The sequence below is a fragment of the Lycium ferocissimum genome, chromosome 7 (genome assembly GCF_029784015.1).
Source record: "Lycium ferocissimum isolate CSIRO_LF1 chromosome 7, AGI_CSIRO_Lferr_CH_V1, whole genome shotgun sequence".
NCBI classification, from domain to species: domain Eukaryota; kingdom Viridiplantae; phylum Streptophyta; class Magnoliopsida; order Solanales; family Solanaceae; genus Lycium; species Lycium ferocissimum.
Window position 1 is genome coordinate 38,879,734 of NC_081348.1, and position 18,187 is coordinate 38,897,920.

General features: G+C 36.3%; 1 protein-coding gene across 1 annotated transcript; it reads right to left on the reverse strand.

The window, feature by feature from the left end:
- Nucleotides 1-385: 385 nt before the first annotated feature.
- Nucleotides 386-15,361, reverse strand: LOC132064896 (uncharacterized). Its single transcript, XM_059458061.1, is given in 18 exon segments — nucleotides 386-744; nucleotides 851-937; nucleotides 1,078-1,164; nucleotides 2,644-2,721; nucleotides 2,898-3,026; nucleotides 3,960-4,055; nucleotides 4,633-4,743; nucleotides 4,941-5,036; nucleotides 5,131-5,232; nucleotides 6,939-7,019; nucleotides 7,442-7,568; nucleotides 8,005-8,188; nucleotides 8,538-8,637; nucleotides 10,070-10,146; nucleotides 10,350-10,455; nucleotides 11,671-11,852; nucleotides 13,942-14,115; nucleotides 15,129-15,361. Coding segments are annotated over 18 exon segments (1,923 nt in total). The 5' UTR covers nucleotides 15,184-15,361; the 3' UTR covers nucleotides 386-693.
- Nucleotides 15,362-18,187: the final 2,826 nt, after the last annotated feature.

The following is an 18,187-nucleotide window of genomic DNA, read 5'->3' on the forward strand; positions in this document are numbered from 1 at the left end:
TCAGAAAATCCCATGATAGTTAGCAATATGTTGTCAACTGATGGAATGATATTACGAGTTAACAATATCTAGGGTGCCACTATATATTTTATACAATTTGTCTGGTTGTAAAGAAGCTACATAACACAACAGATACTATTTGTTTAGTAAGAGCAAGATTAGACAATAGGAACAGCAAGAGTGTAGGAAGAATGTTATCTTATCATAGATTCAACTTAGTTCTCCAGGCTCACTAGTTCTTAGACCTTCCTAGAAGGTGGCCAGGACTTTGAGTATTCTCTTAGGTGTACTGATCCTTTAGTTGGTATGGTAATATTTCTTGTTATTGCCAAAAAAAAAAAAAAAAAAAAAATATCTAGACCAAAAAGAAATGATATTAAGACTTAACAATAACCACTGCACGATAGATTGATAAACATGAATAAAGTGGGTGTTCTGAGAAATTTAAAGGAAGATTGAAATACGAGCTGGAAAGTCTCTTAATTTCATGTATTTTCAACATAAACAGGTTGAAACAAAACAGTCACCTTATGACAGGGGAACAAGTTCGAGTAATGTTGTACCGAATGATTATCACAGTTCCTCTGTTTTGTCATTGTACAGAGCACCTAACACAACAACAGGGCTATACTCTCAGAAGTGTTATTACGGCATCTTTAATTCTCTTTGGACTCTGATATAGTTGGTCTGTACCTATAGTTTTGCAAGTTGTTGAGCGTATTTTGGGTCAATGCAAACAACAACCTGCAAGGTTTTCCACATCATGAAAACGGATAGTAAGAATTAACGAAAGGCTGAAAACAATAGAAAACAAGAACAATGAAAATAACTAAACGCCCTTCTCCCATACCTTTCCAGCACTTTTACCAGAATGAAGGTACTCAACAGCATCGGCAACTGAATGTAGGCCAACAAATTGTTTGGGATCTATGGCAATCTTCGAAACATAGATGACAGAAAATTGTTACTTTTATCAGCCAAACATAAGATAAATTCATGAGTGGGTGGATAATAATCAGCTCTTTAACAAATCCAATTCAACTTCTTCAAGAAATTTGATCTGGCAGATATACCAACCTTAAGCTTTCCAGAAGAGAAAAGATTAACCAGTCTATCCAAATGCTCTTGCCATAGGTGAGCATATTGTATCAGGAAAAATCCAGCCTGAGAACAAACTCAAACAACCAAATTAGCCAAAGATATAAAGATACCATACACTTGAAAAAGCCTGACATCCAGACAGAGGTAAGCATGCTTCTGTAAAATATTACAGATAAATTAAACAAGATGATCACAAGCAGTGTCAAAATCCTATTTAAGATCCACAAAAGAAGAGTTTCTGACCACAAATTCCAAATCTCTTAGGAAATCAAAGAAACTTCTTTACTGACGACAACTGCGAAATTGTGTTCAGCCCCAAGAAGTTAGGTGACTGGTGTAGGATTCCTGTTTAAGCTCTTTATCCTACTCCAATATCTGTGTTTCCATTGCAGTGGGCACTCAAAGCTTCACCACTCACTGACTTCATTCCTGTTAGGAACTATGCTAACATGCTCTTTATCTCCTACAATTAATGTTCATGCTCCCAAGATAGGTCAGCCATGGATTTCTTAATAACATAAATTTCTGGTTGGATTTTTGGTAGTCGATATCCTTCTCCATGGCTGCCATTGCTGTCCAAAAATCGATAGACACTGATAATGTTGTCACAACCAATTCAAATTTCTAGCAAGAATCTCCTAAGGAACCAAGGAAGAAAGCTCCATGAACAGAGATCTAGTTTTTCAAGGACAGAAGGAGAGATCAGAGAGAGAGGGACTTATGATATGATTCCATTGAATGTCTTAATCTTCTATACCAATGACAATATATGACTAGAGGTGGCGGTCCAGTAAATAGTAATTATAAATTATAATATGCCCTTGAAAAATATTTTGATGCAGATCCTTCCCAAATTAACTTATCAAACTCCTGGAACAGGGTGTGATGATTGATATTATGTACTATAAAATATCCAACCTCGTTCCGTTCCCAGTCTGGGACTTCCTGAAGATAGGTCCCAGAGCACTTGGTTTCCATCCCTCCTTCAGAGTTTAGCTACTGTGACCTCTTTATCTAATCAAAACTAAACTGGGAACTCTTCTTCTACCCTTTCAGGGCCGAATTCCAGCACCATAACTCCAACCTAAACCAAATTTGGTTGCTGACCTGCCGTTACCAACATCAAATCAAATAACGACTAGGCAATCCTTGATCACCTCATATACCTCTCCATAAAATATCTATAATGGTGCCTTCCTCAGAAAACCACCATACTATCAGCACCCATATTTAGGAAAAATCAGCTTCCTCTTCACATGCAAATTCTTTACAACCACTTTCCAATGGCTTGGTTGAAGATGCATATACCTAAGCCTCCTTCTCAGATGGGACCATACCAAATGATATCAAACATACAGATTAATGTGATGAGTATTATGCATTTGTAATCAAGCATGAAAAATCAAAGTGTAAGATCTAAAATTCATATTTTAGTTGTTCTATAACTTGAGTGAAAATTCACAATTGCAGTGAGCACATTCATGATATGATACTATATAAGGAACATATTAGATCACTGAAACAAGAGACAGCAGGACATACCACCGTTTGACTTTTCGCTAGAAGCTTTTCACATATTCCAGAGTAATTCCGAGGTTTCCATCCATGTTCTCCTTGATACTGAAACCAGAACTTAGTGAGTTGGCTTTCAAAGTCAAACTAACAAGATAGGTGTGTTGAGATACCGATAGAAATAGTATTACTAAGAGATCATTACAGCAGCCAACAAGAAAAAGAAGAAAACGACATTAAACCACCAAAAGAAGAATAAGAAAGTGCATCTATGAGAAGTTAACCTGGGAAATCATCCCAATGACAACAAGTCGTCCATAGACAGCCAATGCATTCAAGCAAATGTCGAACATCTCACCACCAACAGACTCATAGACAATATCAGCACCTTTAGGGAACTCCTTCTTTAAAACCTAGTAAAGAAAAATATGTATATACAACTAATTACAAAAAGTAGCTCTAATCTGAAACTAAGATATCAGATGCTCACCCATAAAATCAGAACTACAGCAAACACTAAGAACTTGTTTCAAAAGGAATGATAAGCAACATAAAAACAGAGCAGCCACCCTGAAATTAGACATCCAAGCTAATACTGCACTAGGTACTCAGGTTTTGCTGCTAATATATCTACATGGTAATGGTCAACTTGCACTCTCCACCCACTACGATGTTTAAAATTATACTTCATGAACTTAAATTTACCGAATCGACATTGCATAACACTTTGTTTCCACTTATTTATTCTGTTTTTGCACATGTTCTGGGCCCTTTAGGAAGAAAAGTTACAGAAAATGAGAGTTCTGTATATAAAGTATAGTGTGACAGACACTCATCTCTATCAGTGAGTTCTTGATTAGTGATAGTCGGTGAGAAATCCAGCTCCTCAGCACACTTTTATCTTCCAATGATGGCTGGTAGAGAAGGTGTACTATGATGACATTCCTTTTCAACAGCGAGGTGACAACATCAATTGATCAATCAACATGCTAAGCCGCAATCCCAGAATATTGGTCAGCTATACAAATCCTCGTATCCGTTCCGCTTTATTCAGGTCCATTTCACTCAGCTATGACATGATTTATTTTTAAGGCAAATTAGTGATTCTCTAAAACTAGAGGTTCTCGAAAGACCCCCATTGAGAAGCTCTTTCCCCATGAAGAGTTTGACATTTATAAGAACTACCCTGGAGGGCTTCCATGCTTTTTCACAAAGAATTCTGAGGGATTACATGTTTAATGCATTACAATAACACTTGAATGACAAAACTAATAATATGATATGTACCCAAGACAGCAGTGTGCAAGTTATAAGCACAGATAGCCAGTGAGTTTGAGAAACTTAACAGTTTTTAAATCTTCCGCTTTGTAGTCAATGACTCGATCAACTCCCAAATCCTTAAGAAGCTTGGCCTTTTCATTACCTCCACAACATTACATATACTGTGTTATCCAGCTAATTTTCAACCCCAAGCTGTTATAAAATAGTTCATGTGTGTGTGTGTGTGTGTGTGTGTTACATACATATTATATAACAGGACAATAAGAATTAACAGTACAATACAATATATACAGATACAAGAAGCAGGGAGAGAAGATATGACATGAATTCACCTATACAGACACTTCCAGAGGGAGAAACACTTGAAATGTGGAAAGGGAGAATATATATAAAAAGAAAAGCAGCACAACTACTAGAAAGACCAATCTAGTAGGTAAGAAGCATTCTGAAAATGGATAATTTTTGCAAGCTATTTGTTCATTTTTTAACTTAAACCTGTACGGCTAGTTTCCCATTTTTAAAAGGGAAAGGCAAAAACACAAAAGATAAGTTGTACAATAACTTCTGATATTCACTGGAAAATTGTTTGATAAGAATGGTATTTGCTGCAAATTATTTGACGGGGTCAAAAATATTTTATGATAGGTCAATAACCACTTATTATTTTCCTTATTACATCGTAGAGCACACTTTTATTATCTTATATGTGTTGTGGACAAGAAGGCTTAACCTAGCTACTCTTCTTGCAGGTTCTTTTTTTCTTTTAAGCTATACCTGCACTGCAAACTGCCCTGTCGCTCCTGCAGCAGCAGTCACAAGAACAACTTTTCCTGATTCCATTTGAGCAGCCTACAGATTCAATGGTAAATAATCTAACCCAAATAAGCAGAATGAACTGAAACATGCATGTATCAACCCCAACTGTTACTAGTATAAAATAGCGAGCACGCTGTATGTGACTACAGACTGTCCTCCTTCACCTGAGGCAACAGAAACAGGGGGACAAGATTCTTCAAAGACTTATACAAAAGAAAGCTTAAATTAACCTTTTCCAAAGCAATTGATGCAGTGAGTCCGGAGGTAAGCATTGCAAGTACTTCTGGATCTGGCTTTGCTACAGGAAGGATGTGTTTGGCAGGGACCTGAATATAGAAGCCAAATTACATAAAACTCACCAAGGCAATGACAGATTAGACAATTAAACCTGATAAGAATAAATGTGCAAAGCTGCAGTACCATGACGAATTCAGCATAACCACCAAAAGTCATGATGGCAGCAGGCATACCAATCTTTAAATTTCTAACAGCATCACCAATTGCAGCAATTATTCCCACAGCCTGCAGTACAGGAGGCTTAAATTTGAGGCAAGCTAATTCAGGAGTTAAAAAAAATATTTAATGAAGAAAGCACGGAAGTACTCCAACTTAAGGAATTAAATTATGATCAAAGTAGAAAACTGACTATCATGCAATACTCCACAACACATTCAGAAACCAATTCAATCTTCCAGCATTACGACTGGTACCAGCTAATAAAACTATAGTTAACCATCACGTGGTCAAAATGAAAGCCCAAGAAGGTAGCAATAACATAACATGACCAAAGAATACATTAACAGGAGCGTCTCCATATAGGCCTTCAAACTTGCAACTGAAGGGGACTGAAGTACAGATGGTATGGTTTAAAGCAGCTAAAATTCAACAAAACACACCAAAGGCTAATTTTAGTCATCTTGCGTTGAAGTTGACTGAACTCTTGCCAACATCAGGATGCGGATATCAGGGAGAGGGATGATGGAAGAAAAGGAGAGATATATCATAGGTAAAGGAATTTGTCTTGGATGCCTCCTTTAAGAAAATGGGCTTTAAGGAGCCAACAAGTGGTTTGAAACTTTGAGCAATGGAGGGGTGTTCATGTAGACTGGGAAGGAAACTAAGGAGAAGACTAAGAATAAGACTGTTGCTTCGAGTCTGCTTCTTTAATATTCCTTTTCAATCAATTAAAAAAATAATATTTTCCTCTCAATCACCATTTAAAAACAATTTAAAGGATGGGAAAAGAAAAACTTGACATTTGAAAGTGATAAACAATTGGACCAGCCAATACTTTTAGCATAACCTTGAAGAGACGATTTTTATTAAAATTGTTGTTGTTGTTGTCTTTTAGGTCGGTGGAATACCATAACCTCCATCGAGTCACAACCATTCTTTTTGTAAAGCAGAAAGATAAACCAAAAGAACGCTGAAATAACTTCACTAAATGGATTGATGTGGAAAGTTAAATAGGTTCTAACTGATTAGTGCACATCCCTACCCATGTCTCATTAGCAGCTTCCGGAAAGCACCACCACTTTGTTATCTATTTTAATTTTATTTTTTGGCTCAAGGAAAAGCACCAGAAATTTGTAATAAAAAAAAAAAAAAAAAAAAAAGGATACTTTGAAAGAGCTAATGCAGTAGACTCTCATCCTTGTTCAATGTGTTAGATTACCTAGTCGAATCAAATAGGGCAAACGATACAGAATCTCAAGTGAAAATGTGCATCAATAAAACATTTACCATGAAAGTAAGAGTTCACTGAAACTAAATCAGTACAACTACAAATCCACACAAACATTTTCTGCTAACTGCTTGACTAAAATATGGACCAATATCTATGTCAGCTTGAAGGACAGTGTAGGAGCTTCTTTATTTTTTCCAAGTGCTAGTAGTTGTAGCTGTGGGTGGGGCTTTTGTTCCTATGGATCCGTATTCCAATCTATGACATCTCAGAAATCATGCATTTTGATAGAAAATAATAAAGACAGAAGATCGCAGCAGCTATATGGTTTTCCTATGCTGCTCCCTCCAATCTCTCTCTCTTTATATATATCTATATATGTGTGTGTGTGTGTGTATGTATTCAAACACACACGCATACACACATTTATAGACACATACACATAATATGTAGTGGTGTATATATGTGCTGCATCCATTCATTTTTTTTTCTCATAGAAATTTTCAGAAACAAACCCAAAGAATTAAGAAAGTTCTTTTTGTACCTCGAAGCCAGAATCCAGTGGAAGGAGGGAGGTGATGTCTTTGCCATTTCCACTGAAATATCGCCCTGAGCTGAAGTTGACCTATTGCAAAATGCTTCTGTCAGTGAAGAACTTATTAACCATGTTTGTGTATGCATGTCTGGGGGGGGGGTTTACGGGGGCTTGCAAAATGCTTCTGTCAGTGAAGAACTTAACCATGTTTGTGCATATGTAGGGTGGAGGATAGGGGGGTTGGACATGTCCATCATATGCATTGCCCCAAAAGGACCTTAATAAAATCAGCTAGTTACAAGTATGTATCACAAGCAGAACAATAAGCAAATAAAAAGGATACAAAATTCTCTGATGATTCATACAGATGAATTTGTATTTTCCAGTTACCATTTAAACACAGCTTGCACAGACTGCATGAGGACAGGGAACCACAAAGTCTATGCAATTATTTAGTCTGATGTCAACAAAACTGAAATTGTGCATTGCAGAAATGGAAAAATGAAACTCACATCACTAGCATTCACACCAGCATAGATGACTTTTAATAGAACGTGATCTGGCTTGAGTGGCAACCTCAATTCAGTGCGCACGATTCTGGTAGCACTACGAAAATTGTGACTCAACGTGTGAACGACTCTGGAGAACAAGAATCAGAAGCAAAAAGCGTCAAAAAAATCATCAGAAATAACGAGGGAGAACCTCCGCAGAATTAATAAAGTAACGAACAAAAGTAACAAAAGCAAATAAAGAAAGGGGAAATCTTGCAACACTAGCAGCATTGGCAGTCACCAACTGCATATGCCAAAGAGAGGTTGAGGTGGAACAATGATAATGGGGTTTCTTTTCTTTTCCTTTCTTCCTTTCTCTTTATTTTTCTCTTTTTGTTTTTTGTTCTCACGTTCCTCTGTAGGAGGATACATTTGTAGATCGGCACCGTGATAACATGTGCAGTTGAAATTTCACATGTCCTCAACAAGAGAAAATAATCGATCATGCTCCTCAACAAGAGAAAATAATCAATCATACACATGATCTTTCCAAGAGTAGAAGAAGAAATCACACAATTACTTACACTTTTTCAAAGCTGTGAGGAATCTGAAGATCCATTGGAACTGTGACCAAAGATTTTTTGCGTGCTTTCGGGAGGAGGTATTTTGCTTCTTCTGCAGGAGTTGGCCAATACTCCAAGCCCCTTCTGTTAGTAATCCAAAGACATGACCCTGCTTTACTCTCATCTCTGATTAGTTCAAAAGCACCTGTAAAAAGCAGGTATTGCATTAAAACTGGAAAAGCTATATTTCAGGCTCTCTGTTTTTGAAAGAAAATCTCTTATTGATTTACTTCTATCTTGAATGGCATACTTTTTCCATATTCTCCAAGTGAAACAAAACAATTTGAAATAATTTAATGGTGCAAAGAATTTCACCTAAGAAAAGAATAGATTTTGCTTGTTTTCGTCCTTCAAACACAGAAATAAGTGGACACCAGTAGAGTAACAAAGTTATCGGTCACACAGCTTTATCATGTTATGCCCAAATAAACGTAGTGGTTGGTATTGACAGTTAAAACATAATTCTAAGGCAACGGAATTGCAGTAAAACATACCTTCCACCACAAGTTCCATAGGAAGATACCCTCCAAGTTGACCAACAGTTGAAGAATTGATTGAAGAATTGATCTTTTCTGCCAAGTCAGTTTGGACAAACTGTATACGACAAGTAAACAGTAAATTCTTGTCTGAGGTTAACACACATCAATCATGTTATGTGCTCTCTCTTCACATCAACAATATCATGTTTGCAATATAAGGCAGCTTTCTAATGTCCCACAAAAATATGATGCTTTAATTCTGAAAGACATTTCTTAAAACTTTTGGTCAGAAAGAGCAACTTCAGTGATGATGTGGAAAGATCTATTTCACTATATCAGTGGTAAGAGAGAGAGAGAGAGTGTATCCAGTATTTGTACTTGTGTGTAAGGAGGGCTTGTTAGAGAGAGAGAGATGAGGTGAACACAATTCAAGACCCTCTACTCAAACTCACCTTTCTTTTCGGTTAAGCAGTTCAACTTCTCAAAAGCATTTTACCTCCAATGCACCAAAGTGTTAAGAAAGGAAAAGAGTCTCAAATAAAAATTGAAGCTGAAATCTGCTTTAATAAGACCCTAGTTCCCACTTCCACCACCCAAAATCCTTTTTGTTTAACTTATATCTATGCTCTGGTTGAGGAGGATGCCAGCAAGGTCATGGTCCCACTAGAAATTCTGTATGAAAACTAGACTGCCATTGATTCAAAATGCTCATCTTTTGCAAGGCCAAAAAGCCTTTTGAGAAAATACAGAAGACATGGATAAATGCCATATCTGCTGGTGTTCAGCTTTATATAGCATCCCATTTTATTCAGTTCCATCCAGTAAAAGCATGTCATGACCAAGCTGGTAAATAGCCTAGTGAGAAAACCTAAACTGCCATCACTTTGCAGCTATTATTATGGTAGTAGAATGTTTCTTATCCATCCTGCTTTAAATTAATTTCTGCAAACAAAAACTCCATCCATATCGAATCAATATTTGCTTTCTTTTGTTTTAGCTTGAATATTTAACCATTTTAATTACTCTTTAAGAAACATAAATTCCTTAATCAAACTCTAATTCACAAATTTAAGTGTAAAATTGACGGGTTGGGGCATGACTGAGCAGGTCAAAACATGTTGTGAAGTACGACTAATGACCTTCTTGCGCGAACCCAATATTAATTTTTTGAACACGCTCAATCTTACTTTTCCCTTTTGCCTCTTTGGACTTTAAATATTATAGAATCACGGTGGTAATTCATTTTTGCATGTTGTCTGTATATTGTCTTTTTCATCCATTTGATTTTCTTTCCTTCTCTTTTGCGCCCTTTCTTTCTCTATATTATTCGAAGCTGAGCTATTTGTTTGCGTGGAGCAAAACAGTGGCTCGAGAGATGGTGATGCTAAAGCTTTTAGGGCCTCCAAATGGCAGTGATAAAATAGGGTAACAGATAGCATATATGGGCCATATCTAAGACTGACTAAAATCTCTGTAATTGTGTGTGTAAGAGAGAGAGAGAGAGAGTCACTTTCCCTCTATCAACCTTATACGAAAGATCAGAGTACCTCAGGGCAGAGCACATTGATGCGGATTCCTTGGCGCTTAAAAGGAGCAAGTGATCTCGTAAACATGACAACACCCCCTATAACAAAACCCGTTCTCATTATACTCAATGGTTGCAAAGAGAAATAAATAAATTTGTGTTTCATGTAATGGACCAGCAGAAAATAAGAGAAGAAAATAGAAATGGATGAAGAAGACAGGAAATCAAGAGCTAATTTAAGACCAAAATGGGGGCTGGTTGCAAATGATATGGTCCATATGGACTAGGATAAAACATCTAACCTTTGGAGGCAGAATAGATAGGGCCTGCATACATCGGATAGAGTCCTGAAGCAGAGCCTAAATTTATTATTACACCTGGCTTTTGGGTAGTTTGCATGGCTTGAATCTGCAAAATATGCGTTTATGGTTATCTGACCATGAATGAATGAACAACAAAGAGTTTTAAAATATAGAAAATGGTAGAAAACATACTTGGAACCTGTTGCACGTATAAGGTGCTCTAAAGCTAATGCATTTCATCATAAACTAAGAGGCTGACTATTTTTTTTTTTTTTTAATCAGGTAAAGTTTTTCATTAATAATAACAAGGCCAACATGGCCGTATATACTAAGTAATATCACCTGATCTGGCCATTATTGTTTGTCGGAGGCTGTAAATGGAGTTTCCTCTGATAGGGCGCAGATTTAAGAATATATCACATGGACAATGATGTGGCATCGGGTTCAATTATGCTAAAATGTATATGACAAGTATACTTTAGTTTGAAGGATTCATACCATTACCGTGTCTTATACATTTGAAACTTGCATGTCAAATGGAGTTAAAGATAAATAGTGTTACAGAGAATTGTACGATCTAGTTGTAGTATACCTCCATTGCCCTGTGCGCACCCGAAGGGTAGCAGCTGCGGGTTCCTTTGTCATCAAAAAAGTTGTAGTATTCCTCCACTAACATTACCTTAACATCCATTCCAATGCTAAATAATTTGTCTTTCACAGAGAATTAGGGATTATCTAAAGCTAGAGATTCTCTAAATCCCACACTTAAGCCCCACACGAACATACAAGTCTCTAACCATAATAAAAAGATCTTGACAAACATTGGATCTAATGTAAATTTAAAGATTCTCCCTTGTATGGATCTTTTACTTCCATTATGTTTTGTTCGTAGTTAAGTTTAAGCAGATTCTGAGAGGTGATAAATCTTTTGAGGCAAATTAGGTCTACCTTATCCTCTTTTGTAAACTTCAGTTGTCATATTATCGCACCGAAAGACTGCAAATGGAGCCTAATGCAACTGCACTTAACAAAAACTCCAATCGAGCTAAATTATTCCATAGCTCAAATCCTAAAAACCAACCTAATGTGAACATTTACCTAATAGAGAGAACATTTTAGTCTAGTACAAGTAAATATCAACCTTAAAAGTTTTGACAGGACAACCATAGACGTATCTCTCCACAATTTTAAATATGTGAAAGAATATTGATAAAAGAAGATTTTTTTTCTTGGTTCCAATGAAGCTTCTTAACAGCTGTAACATGGTAAACATCGATATCCATCAACTTGAGCAACCATAAAACAGTGAATCAGAATTTACCGCAAGACGAGTGCTATCTATAACTCCGACGAGGTTCACATTAAGTGTGTGTCTCCAGCTTTTAGACCCATCAGTTCGATCTTTGCGGAATGGAATAATGTCGCCAATGCCTGCGCTGTTAATACAGATATCTAGTCCTCCATATGTTACAAAATGCTTCTCGAAAGCAGCTTTTAGTTCTCCTGCGCAGATGTTGAAGACGCCATTACTTATTGTAAAGATAGGTTTATATTTTGCAGAAGACTTACTTGATGACAATTATGCATCAACAAACTTCCATATACAATGTGTGTGTGTGTTTTTTATTATTTTGCAGAAGACTCACAAACAAACAAACAAACAAACAACAACTATGCCTCAATCCTAAGCAAGTAGATGTGGCTATATGAATCCTCACTGACCATGTCACTCCATTTTGTAGAAGACTTGCTTGATGAAAGTTATGCATCAATAGACTTCCATACAGGATGTGCGTGTGTGTAATCACAAGCACATTTATCCAAGCAAAAAAATCAGTGCATGGATCAACTAGCTGGGAAGATTCTAATTCTTAAGGGTTTCTTTTGAATCTTGAGTCTCTTGATTAGAATATGTGATCCACAAAATTAGCATCCCTTTCTGTTAAGGCACAGAATGATGGTCATTTGAACGCTTAAAATATAAAGGGAACTGAAAGAACCAGGACCTGCTCCAAATCCTATTATTACCAATGGTACTGCAACCCTCCAAAGAGTAAGGATAGCATCTCTCTATTTATTTTTATATTTTATGGGTAAAAGAAGGACAGCATCTTATGCCTGCTCAAATATTTCAACAAAAGCAACTCTGAGCACCAACCATCAGATGGTTAGCTTATATGATAGACGGGAAGTTTCAAAGACTGGAGATTCTTGGAGGCTACTATGCTGTAAAACTTCTAGCTATGATTTGACCCTGAAATTCTGTTTCTCTCAGAACATAAACATCAGTGCATTATATTGTACTCACTAAGTTTGTTTTTTTGTTTGTTTTTTTTTTTTTTTTTTTGATAAGGTACTCACTAAGTTGTATGATAATTTCTTGTGCTGAAACCCGTGAAATTAGGCACCTCTAAGATGTGCCTTCATTGTTTTATAAGTCTTTATTGCACAACAAAGACATAAAAGACTTGTCTTTTCAAACTGATTGTCCAATTAGCAACAGTTCTCGTGCCAAACAGATGCATTCAGCAACTATGTCCAGACATAACATATCCACCGAATGGATAGGCTTTCCCAAGCTTTTAAAAGACTGTATCAAAGATATAGATAGCCAAGGCTGAGCTAAAACCTGTTGGGCAATTTGGAATCTATGACCAAGTTGCACATTTTTTAAAAGGTTATTGTGGCAAGAATCAATCTATTGTATCTCTAGTCAGATTTACGCACATAAACAACATACAATATTTGTTGCTTTTGTCATTGGTTCTCAAAATTGACAAGAATGCACCACGTTTGCTTGATCAAATTGACACTGATTGACCAATATAGAAATATGCTAACTGTTGATAATACCAACTGACTGAATAGTGTTTACTAGCATCGAGACTCTACGGTTTCTCTCTTCTCACTCTCCTATCTCAGCCATGACCCCCTTCCCCCTTCCTTCTTTCCCATCTGACAAACTGCAGATTAGCCATGTTTTTTTTATGTGCATTGTAACAGCATTCGTAAGTCAAGTAGAAGAACCTTAGTAATAAAAACACCCAGCAAGATTGTTCTTAGACAAAAGGCCTAGCAAATCCAGAAAGAAAAACCCCAACCTATTAAAACAAGCTAAAGGTTTGGCCCCCTTGAGATTTGAGAATGTTGTCCGACTCACCCCCCACCCCCACCACTCCAGGATGTTACAACCTCAAAACTACACAGCATTCACATTTCATTTACAAGAGCATTTATGAACATGTTAGATAATGAAAGGAAGTCTCAATTACTTGCCAAATGACCCAAACCAGAAGTTTCATCTTCAAACATACATAGACACAAACTGCAGCGCGAGAAGTTAGGAGGTTCACAGCCATAAGTCCAAAGCGCGTACAACTTGGTGTACCACAGCATACTGCTGGACCATCATAAAGGTGGAAGGTAGAAGTAAAACAGAGTCCAGTCTTAACTGTGCACGTGCATCTACGGCGTTTAAAACAAAAGGAACTTCAAACTAAAGGAATACTATGAATAATGCAGTTGATTTTGTCACTTCTCGTTCCAACAATAAGATTTAATTTGACTCAAACGACTTAAAGATGTTACGTGCCTGCATCAGTGACATCACATCTGATGAACATAACAACTGGAAATTCCAGTCCAGAATGGAATTTGGAGCACTCTTTCTCAGCAAGGGCTGCAACTTCTTTGCCTTTCTCTTCTGAGAAATCAACAATTGTAACAAAAACTCCCTTCTGGGCAAGAGCCAGGCTAAGTGCCTTACCTGCACGTGAACCATACAGAAAACATATTAACATCTAGAAGCCTTGCTTCACAGCTCGTAGAATCTTAAAAAGGCACTTTCTGGACACATCGTACAAAGGAATATTCAGCTGGCTAACCCAAATGTTACCTTTTAAAGGAGCTCTTTAAGCAAGCATAACAAAAAACTCTGCTTATGAAACTCAAAAACAAAAACAAAAACAAAAAATTGACATTCCTATAAAACTAGAGCTAGTAAGACTCAAAAAAACCAGAACAGGCATCCCTATTAAACTAGAGCCCTCCATCTTGATAATTTAAAATCAATTGCAATTAACCAACTCAGTACCAGATGAGAAATTAACTGCAGTGTTTACTAGCTCATTCATACATATATACATATAATATGTGTGTGTGTGTGTGTCCATTTATATAAGTATATAAATATGGATAAATAGCCAACCACAACAACAACACTACTACACCTCAATCCCAAACAGGTTGGGGTTACATAGCCGACACAACTAATGTGACATAATTTCACACTGATACAAAGTTGATTAGAGGAATAATCATCCAATAGTAGTAGAGCAAGTATGAATCCTCCTGGATGGTGTTATTTGCCTATTTTCTTATTGATACAAGCACGTTTTAAATTGTTAGTCTAGACAGTGTGAAACTCGTACACATCATAGCTATCTCAATTCCTTAAGCTAAGAGTTGATTTTTCGGATGATCACTCAACTAATAATTATTATCTCATAAGTCACCTTTCTTCTTTCTACTTGATTCCAATTTCCTTCAACAAAGAAAATGAGTTTCTGAGATAATAACTATTAGTTGAGTGATGATCTGAGAAATCAACCCCTTATAAACTAATACACCAATGAAGTGATTACTTCTGTATCTGTCTAGTGCATCTGTGAATAACACTTCACTTTTAGTTCGAAGCAAAAAGAGTAATACAATGACAAAGCAAAATAGAAATATATATAAACGATTTATGATGAATTGAAGTTGGGAGTAATAAAATACCAATTCCGGAGGCACCACCAGTGACTAAAGCTGATAGGCCTGGCTTGAGCTCCATTGGATTTGATTGATCAACTGGAAATGTCAGACGGCAAATTTACTTTGTTGTTTCTGTTTCGGATTTACGTGTGAATTAATTCACATTTATAAGTGACCAACCCATGCCTAGAGTTCATCTTTATCGAGGCGGGTGCCCCTATGATGCTAACTTTTTACGACAGTGTCTTGTAACTTGGCCGGCTCTTGTCATGCTGAGGTTGGCAAAACAAAATATTTAATATCAACGAAAAATATTTTTTTTGAAAAATAAGTAATTTTATTTATTTGTTACTACTCCAAATCCAAATTTTGTCCCACGAGGTAAATGAGACAACATCCTGTTCTATTTTCTTGGGCCGTTTATTTAACTATTTTGAATTTCCTTTTATTTAGAGTTAGAATAAAGGATAGCATAAGACACATAAACACACCCAGACGAAAAAAATTCACTAACTAAATTATGTGAAATTACCAATTACACATGTAAATTATAAGGAGGTCCTATTATTCTCTGAACTCTATGTTGGGTCCTATTATTCCTGAACTTATTTTCTTGTATTATTTACGCCCTTCACTAAATACTTAGTAAAGAAAATAATTTAAAACATGTACATACACGCGCCTATACTAAACGAAAAGTATTAGTCTTAATGTCTTATTTCAATTGATTCTTTTAGACCAAAACCGATCAAACCTCACTATCTTAAGCCTCGCCCCTTTATGAGCGGTAGGATTTTCAATTTATTATATATGGTATATATCTTAATGGAGCATGAATTCGGTCCTTTTTATATATGGAAACTGTTCTTTGCGTCTGATATACACGAGGAGTGTGGTGTAGCATCCCCTTTGGGAGGATGCCACTTACGAAACAAAAGCTAATTTATGTCAAAAAATATTCACAATAATTTAGTGGCGGAAATAGGCCCATGCGAAAAAGGTTTAAAAGTGCGACATTTTTTTCTTCTTAACAATACACTTCGTAACATCCCTGAAAGAAATACAATATCAGAGTATCAATTTAAAATGGTAGCACCCTTCTTGAATAATTAAAATGTTGAAGCAACCTCCTAATGAAATTATATTTTCTATTCAGCACCATTGCAGGTTCATATTATACACGAATTTCAAATGTGTGAATACTAAAAGAAAACTAGTCTCCTCCTTGGTACATAATTACAAGACAAACTGTAAATTTAGTACATGCCAAGACTTGGGTTAAAGCACACCCTAAAATAGCAAAACAAGTCACCGAGTTCAATTATGGTCTTGTGGTCCAACAAACCTCCAAAATTTCATACATAAGTGTGACATATGGATCATGTACAAGTCCCAAAATTTTACAAGACCTAGCTGCATATGCAAATGTGATCTTCACTAAAGCTCCCAAAAAGTCTACTCCAAATGGCCATCTTCAAATCTCTTCCCGTACATTACCTACAATAAAAAACAACTGTCGCTAAGCATAAAGCTTAGTGGCATATAATCTTTGGGCTTGGAGCCATTAGATTCTCCAATTCCCTTATCCGTCGTAGGTAGCTCAATAAGATAATAATAAATCAAGTAAATAAGTATATCAAAGTATCAAATATCAAACCTTGAGGAGTTTCCAAATGTTGAAATCAATATTCGAAGGCTCAAGTGTCAAGAAAACTTATAAATCAATTCACGAGAGTTTGTCAAATAACCAATTTTGCCCAATATGTACGTCATGCCATCACACAAAGCATAATCAATATCAAGATGGACCGAAGCCCCAAATCAAGTAAGGTCGTCACCTAATAATCAAGAGAATCAAGAGTCATGTTGAAAATGGCTTTCCACTCATACTCAAAAATGGACAAAAGTCCATCACCAAGATGAAATGTAAATCCAAAGTCAAGATGGGCAAGATCCGAATCAAGAGGCATGCCGATATTGGTGACAAAGTCACCGCAACAAGAAGGACAAAGTCCCAACAAGAATGCAAAATGATCAAGCAATTCGTACAAGTGGGTGATTTAGCGAATATTTTCCAATACTTGAGATAATAACCATACAATGATATAAGATGAAGAGAAAGGAAACAACACATCAAGATACTTCAAAAATTTCAGAAAATAAAGATATTCCAAGTTCAAGTTTATACACAAACCTTGGTGTTTTACCACACAACAAGTTCTACCACAACTCGAAGAGTTCAAATCGTCTACGCCATAGACCAACTAAAGTCCACTTCGTCAAACAATTCCTCTTAGCTTGTACAAGAGCATATATACCTTAAATACACAATCAAATATCTACTTAAATTCAATGGTTTCAGCACGTCGAAACTAAACATGAAATCGATGAAAATCCTAAACTATCAAAACAGAATTCTAGATAGTACTCTGTCTTGTTTTGTGGCTCGGTTTCAAAGGGGTGAACGGCAAAAATAGACTTTGTGGCCTTAATGAAAGTTGTAGATATATGTCTTGGAGTTTCAAAGAAATTTAAATCACTCCTATAGCGACTTTGTACAAAAAGACATGGTCAAAATACTAACGGTAGTACATGTAGGGTTTGCAAAGCAATCGGCGAACACACGCCCCGTACTTCATCACCCCTTTTCCAGTAAATAAAAGAAAAACTGGGTTTTGGAGCCTAAACGAAAGTTGTAGGGCTATGAAATATCTTTCTAGAACATCTTGGATCACTTAAAACTAAATTTTATACAAGGAATTATGCTGAAAACACTAACAGTTGTCCAGTTAAAAAACGGGTTTTGTAACTTACTCAATAGTGTGGAGTAGTTTGTGGCTCAACCAAAACAAGTCTTGATGATTGATTTAGAGGATGAATATTATGAGAGGAGAGAAGCTTTGGGGTTTTATTTTGGTGGAGGAAACGAAATATGAAGAGGAGGTGGAGAGGATATGAGCTAAAGGTAATATATTTACCTTTGGATAACTACAAATTTTTTGTTTTGTTTTTTGTTTTTGTTTGGATAACTCCAAAAAGGGGCTGCCCTAAATACATAAATATCTAATACATTTAATAATTTA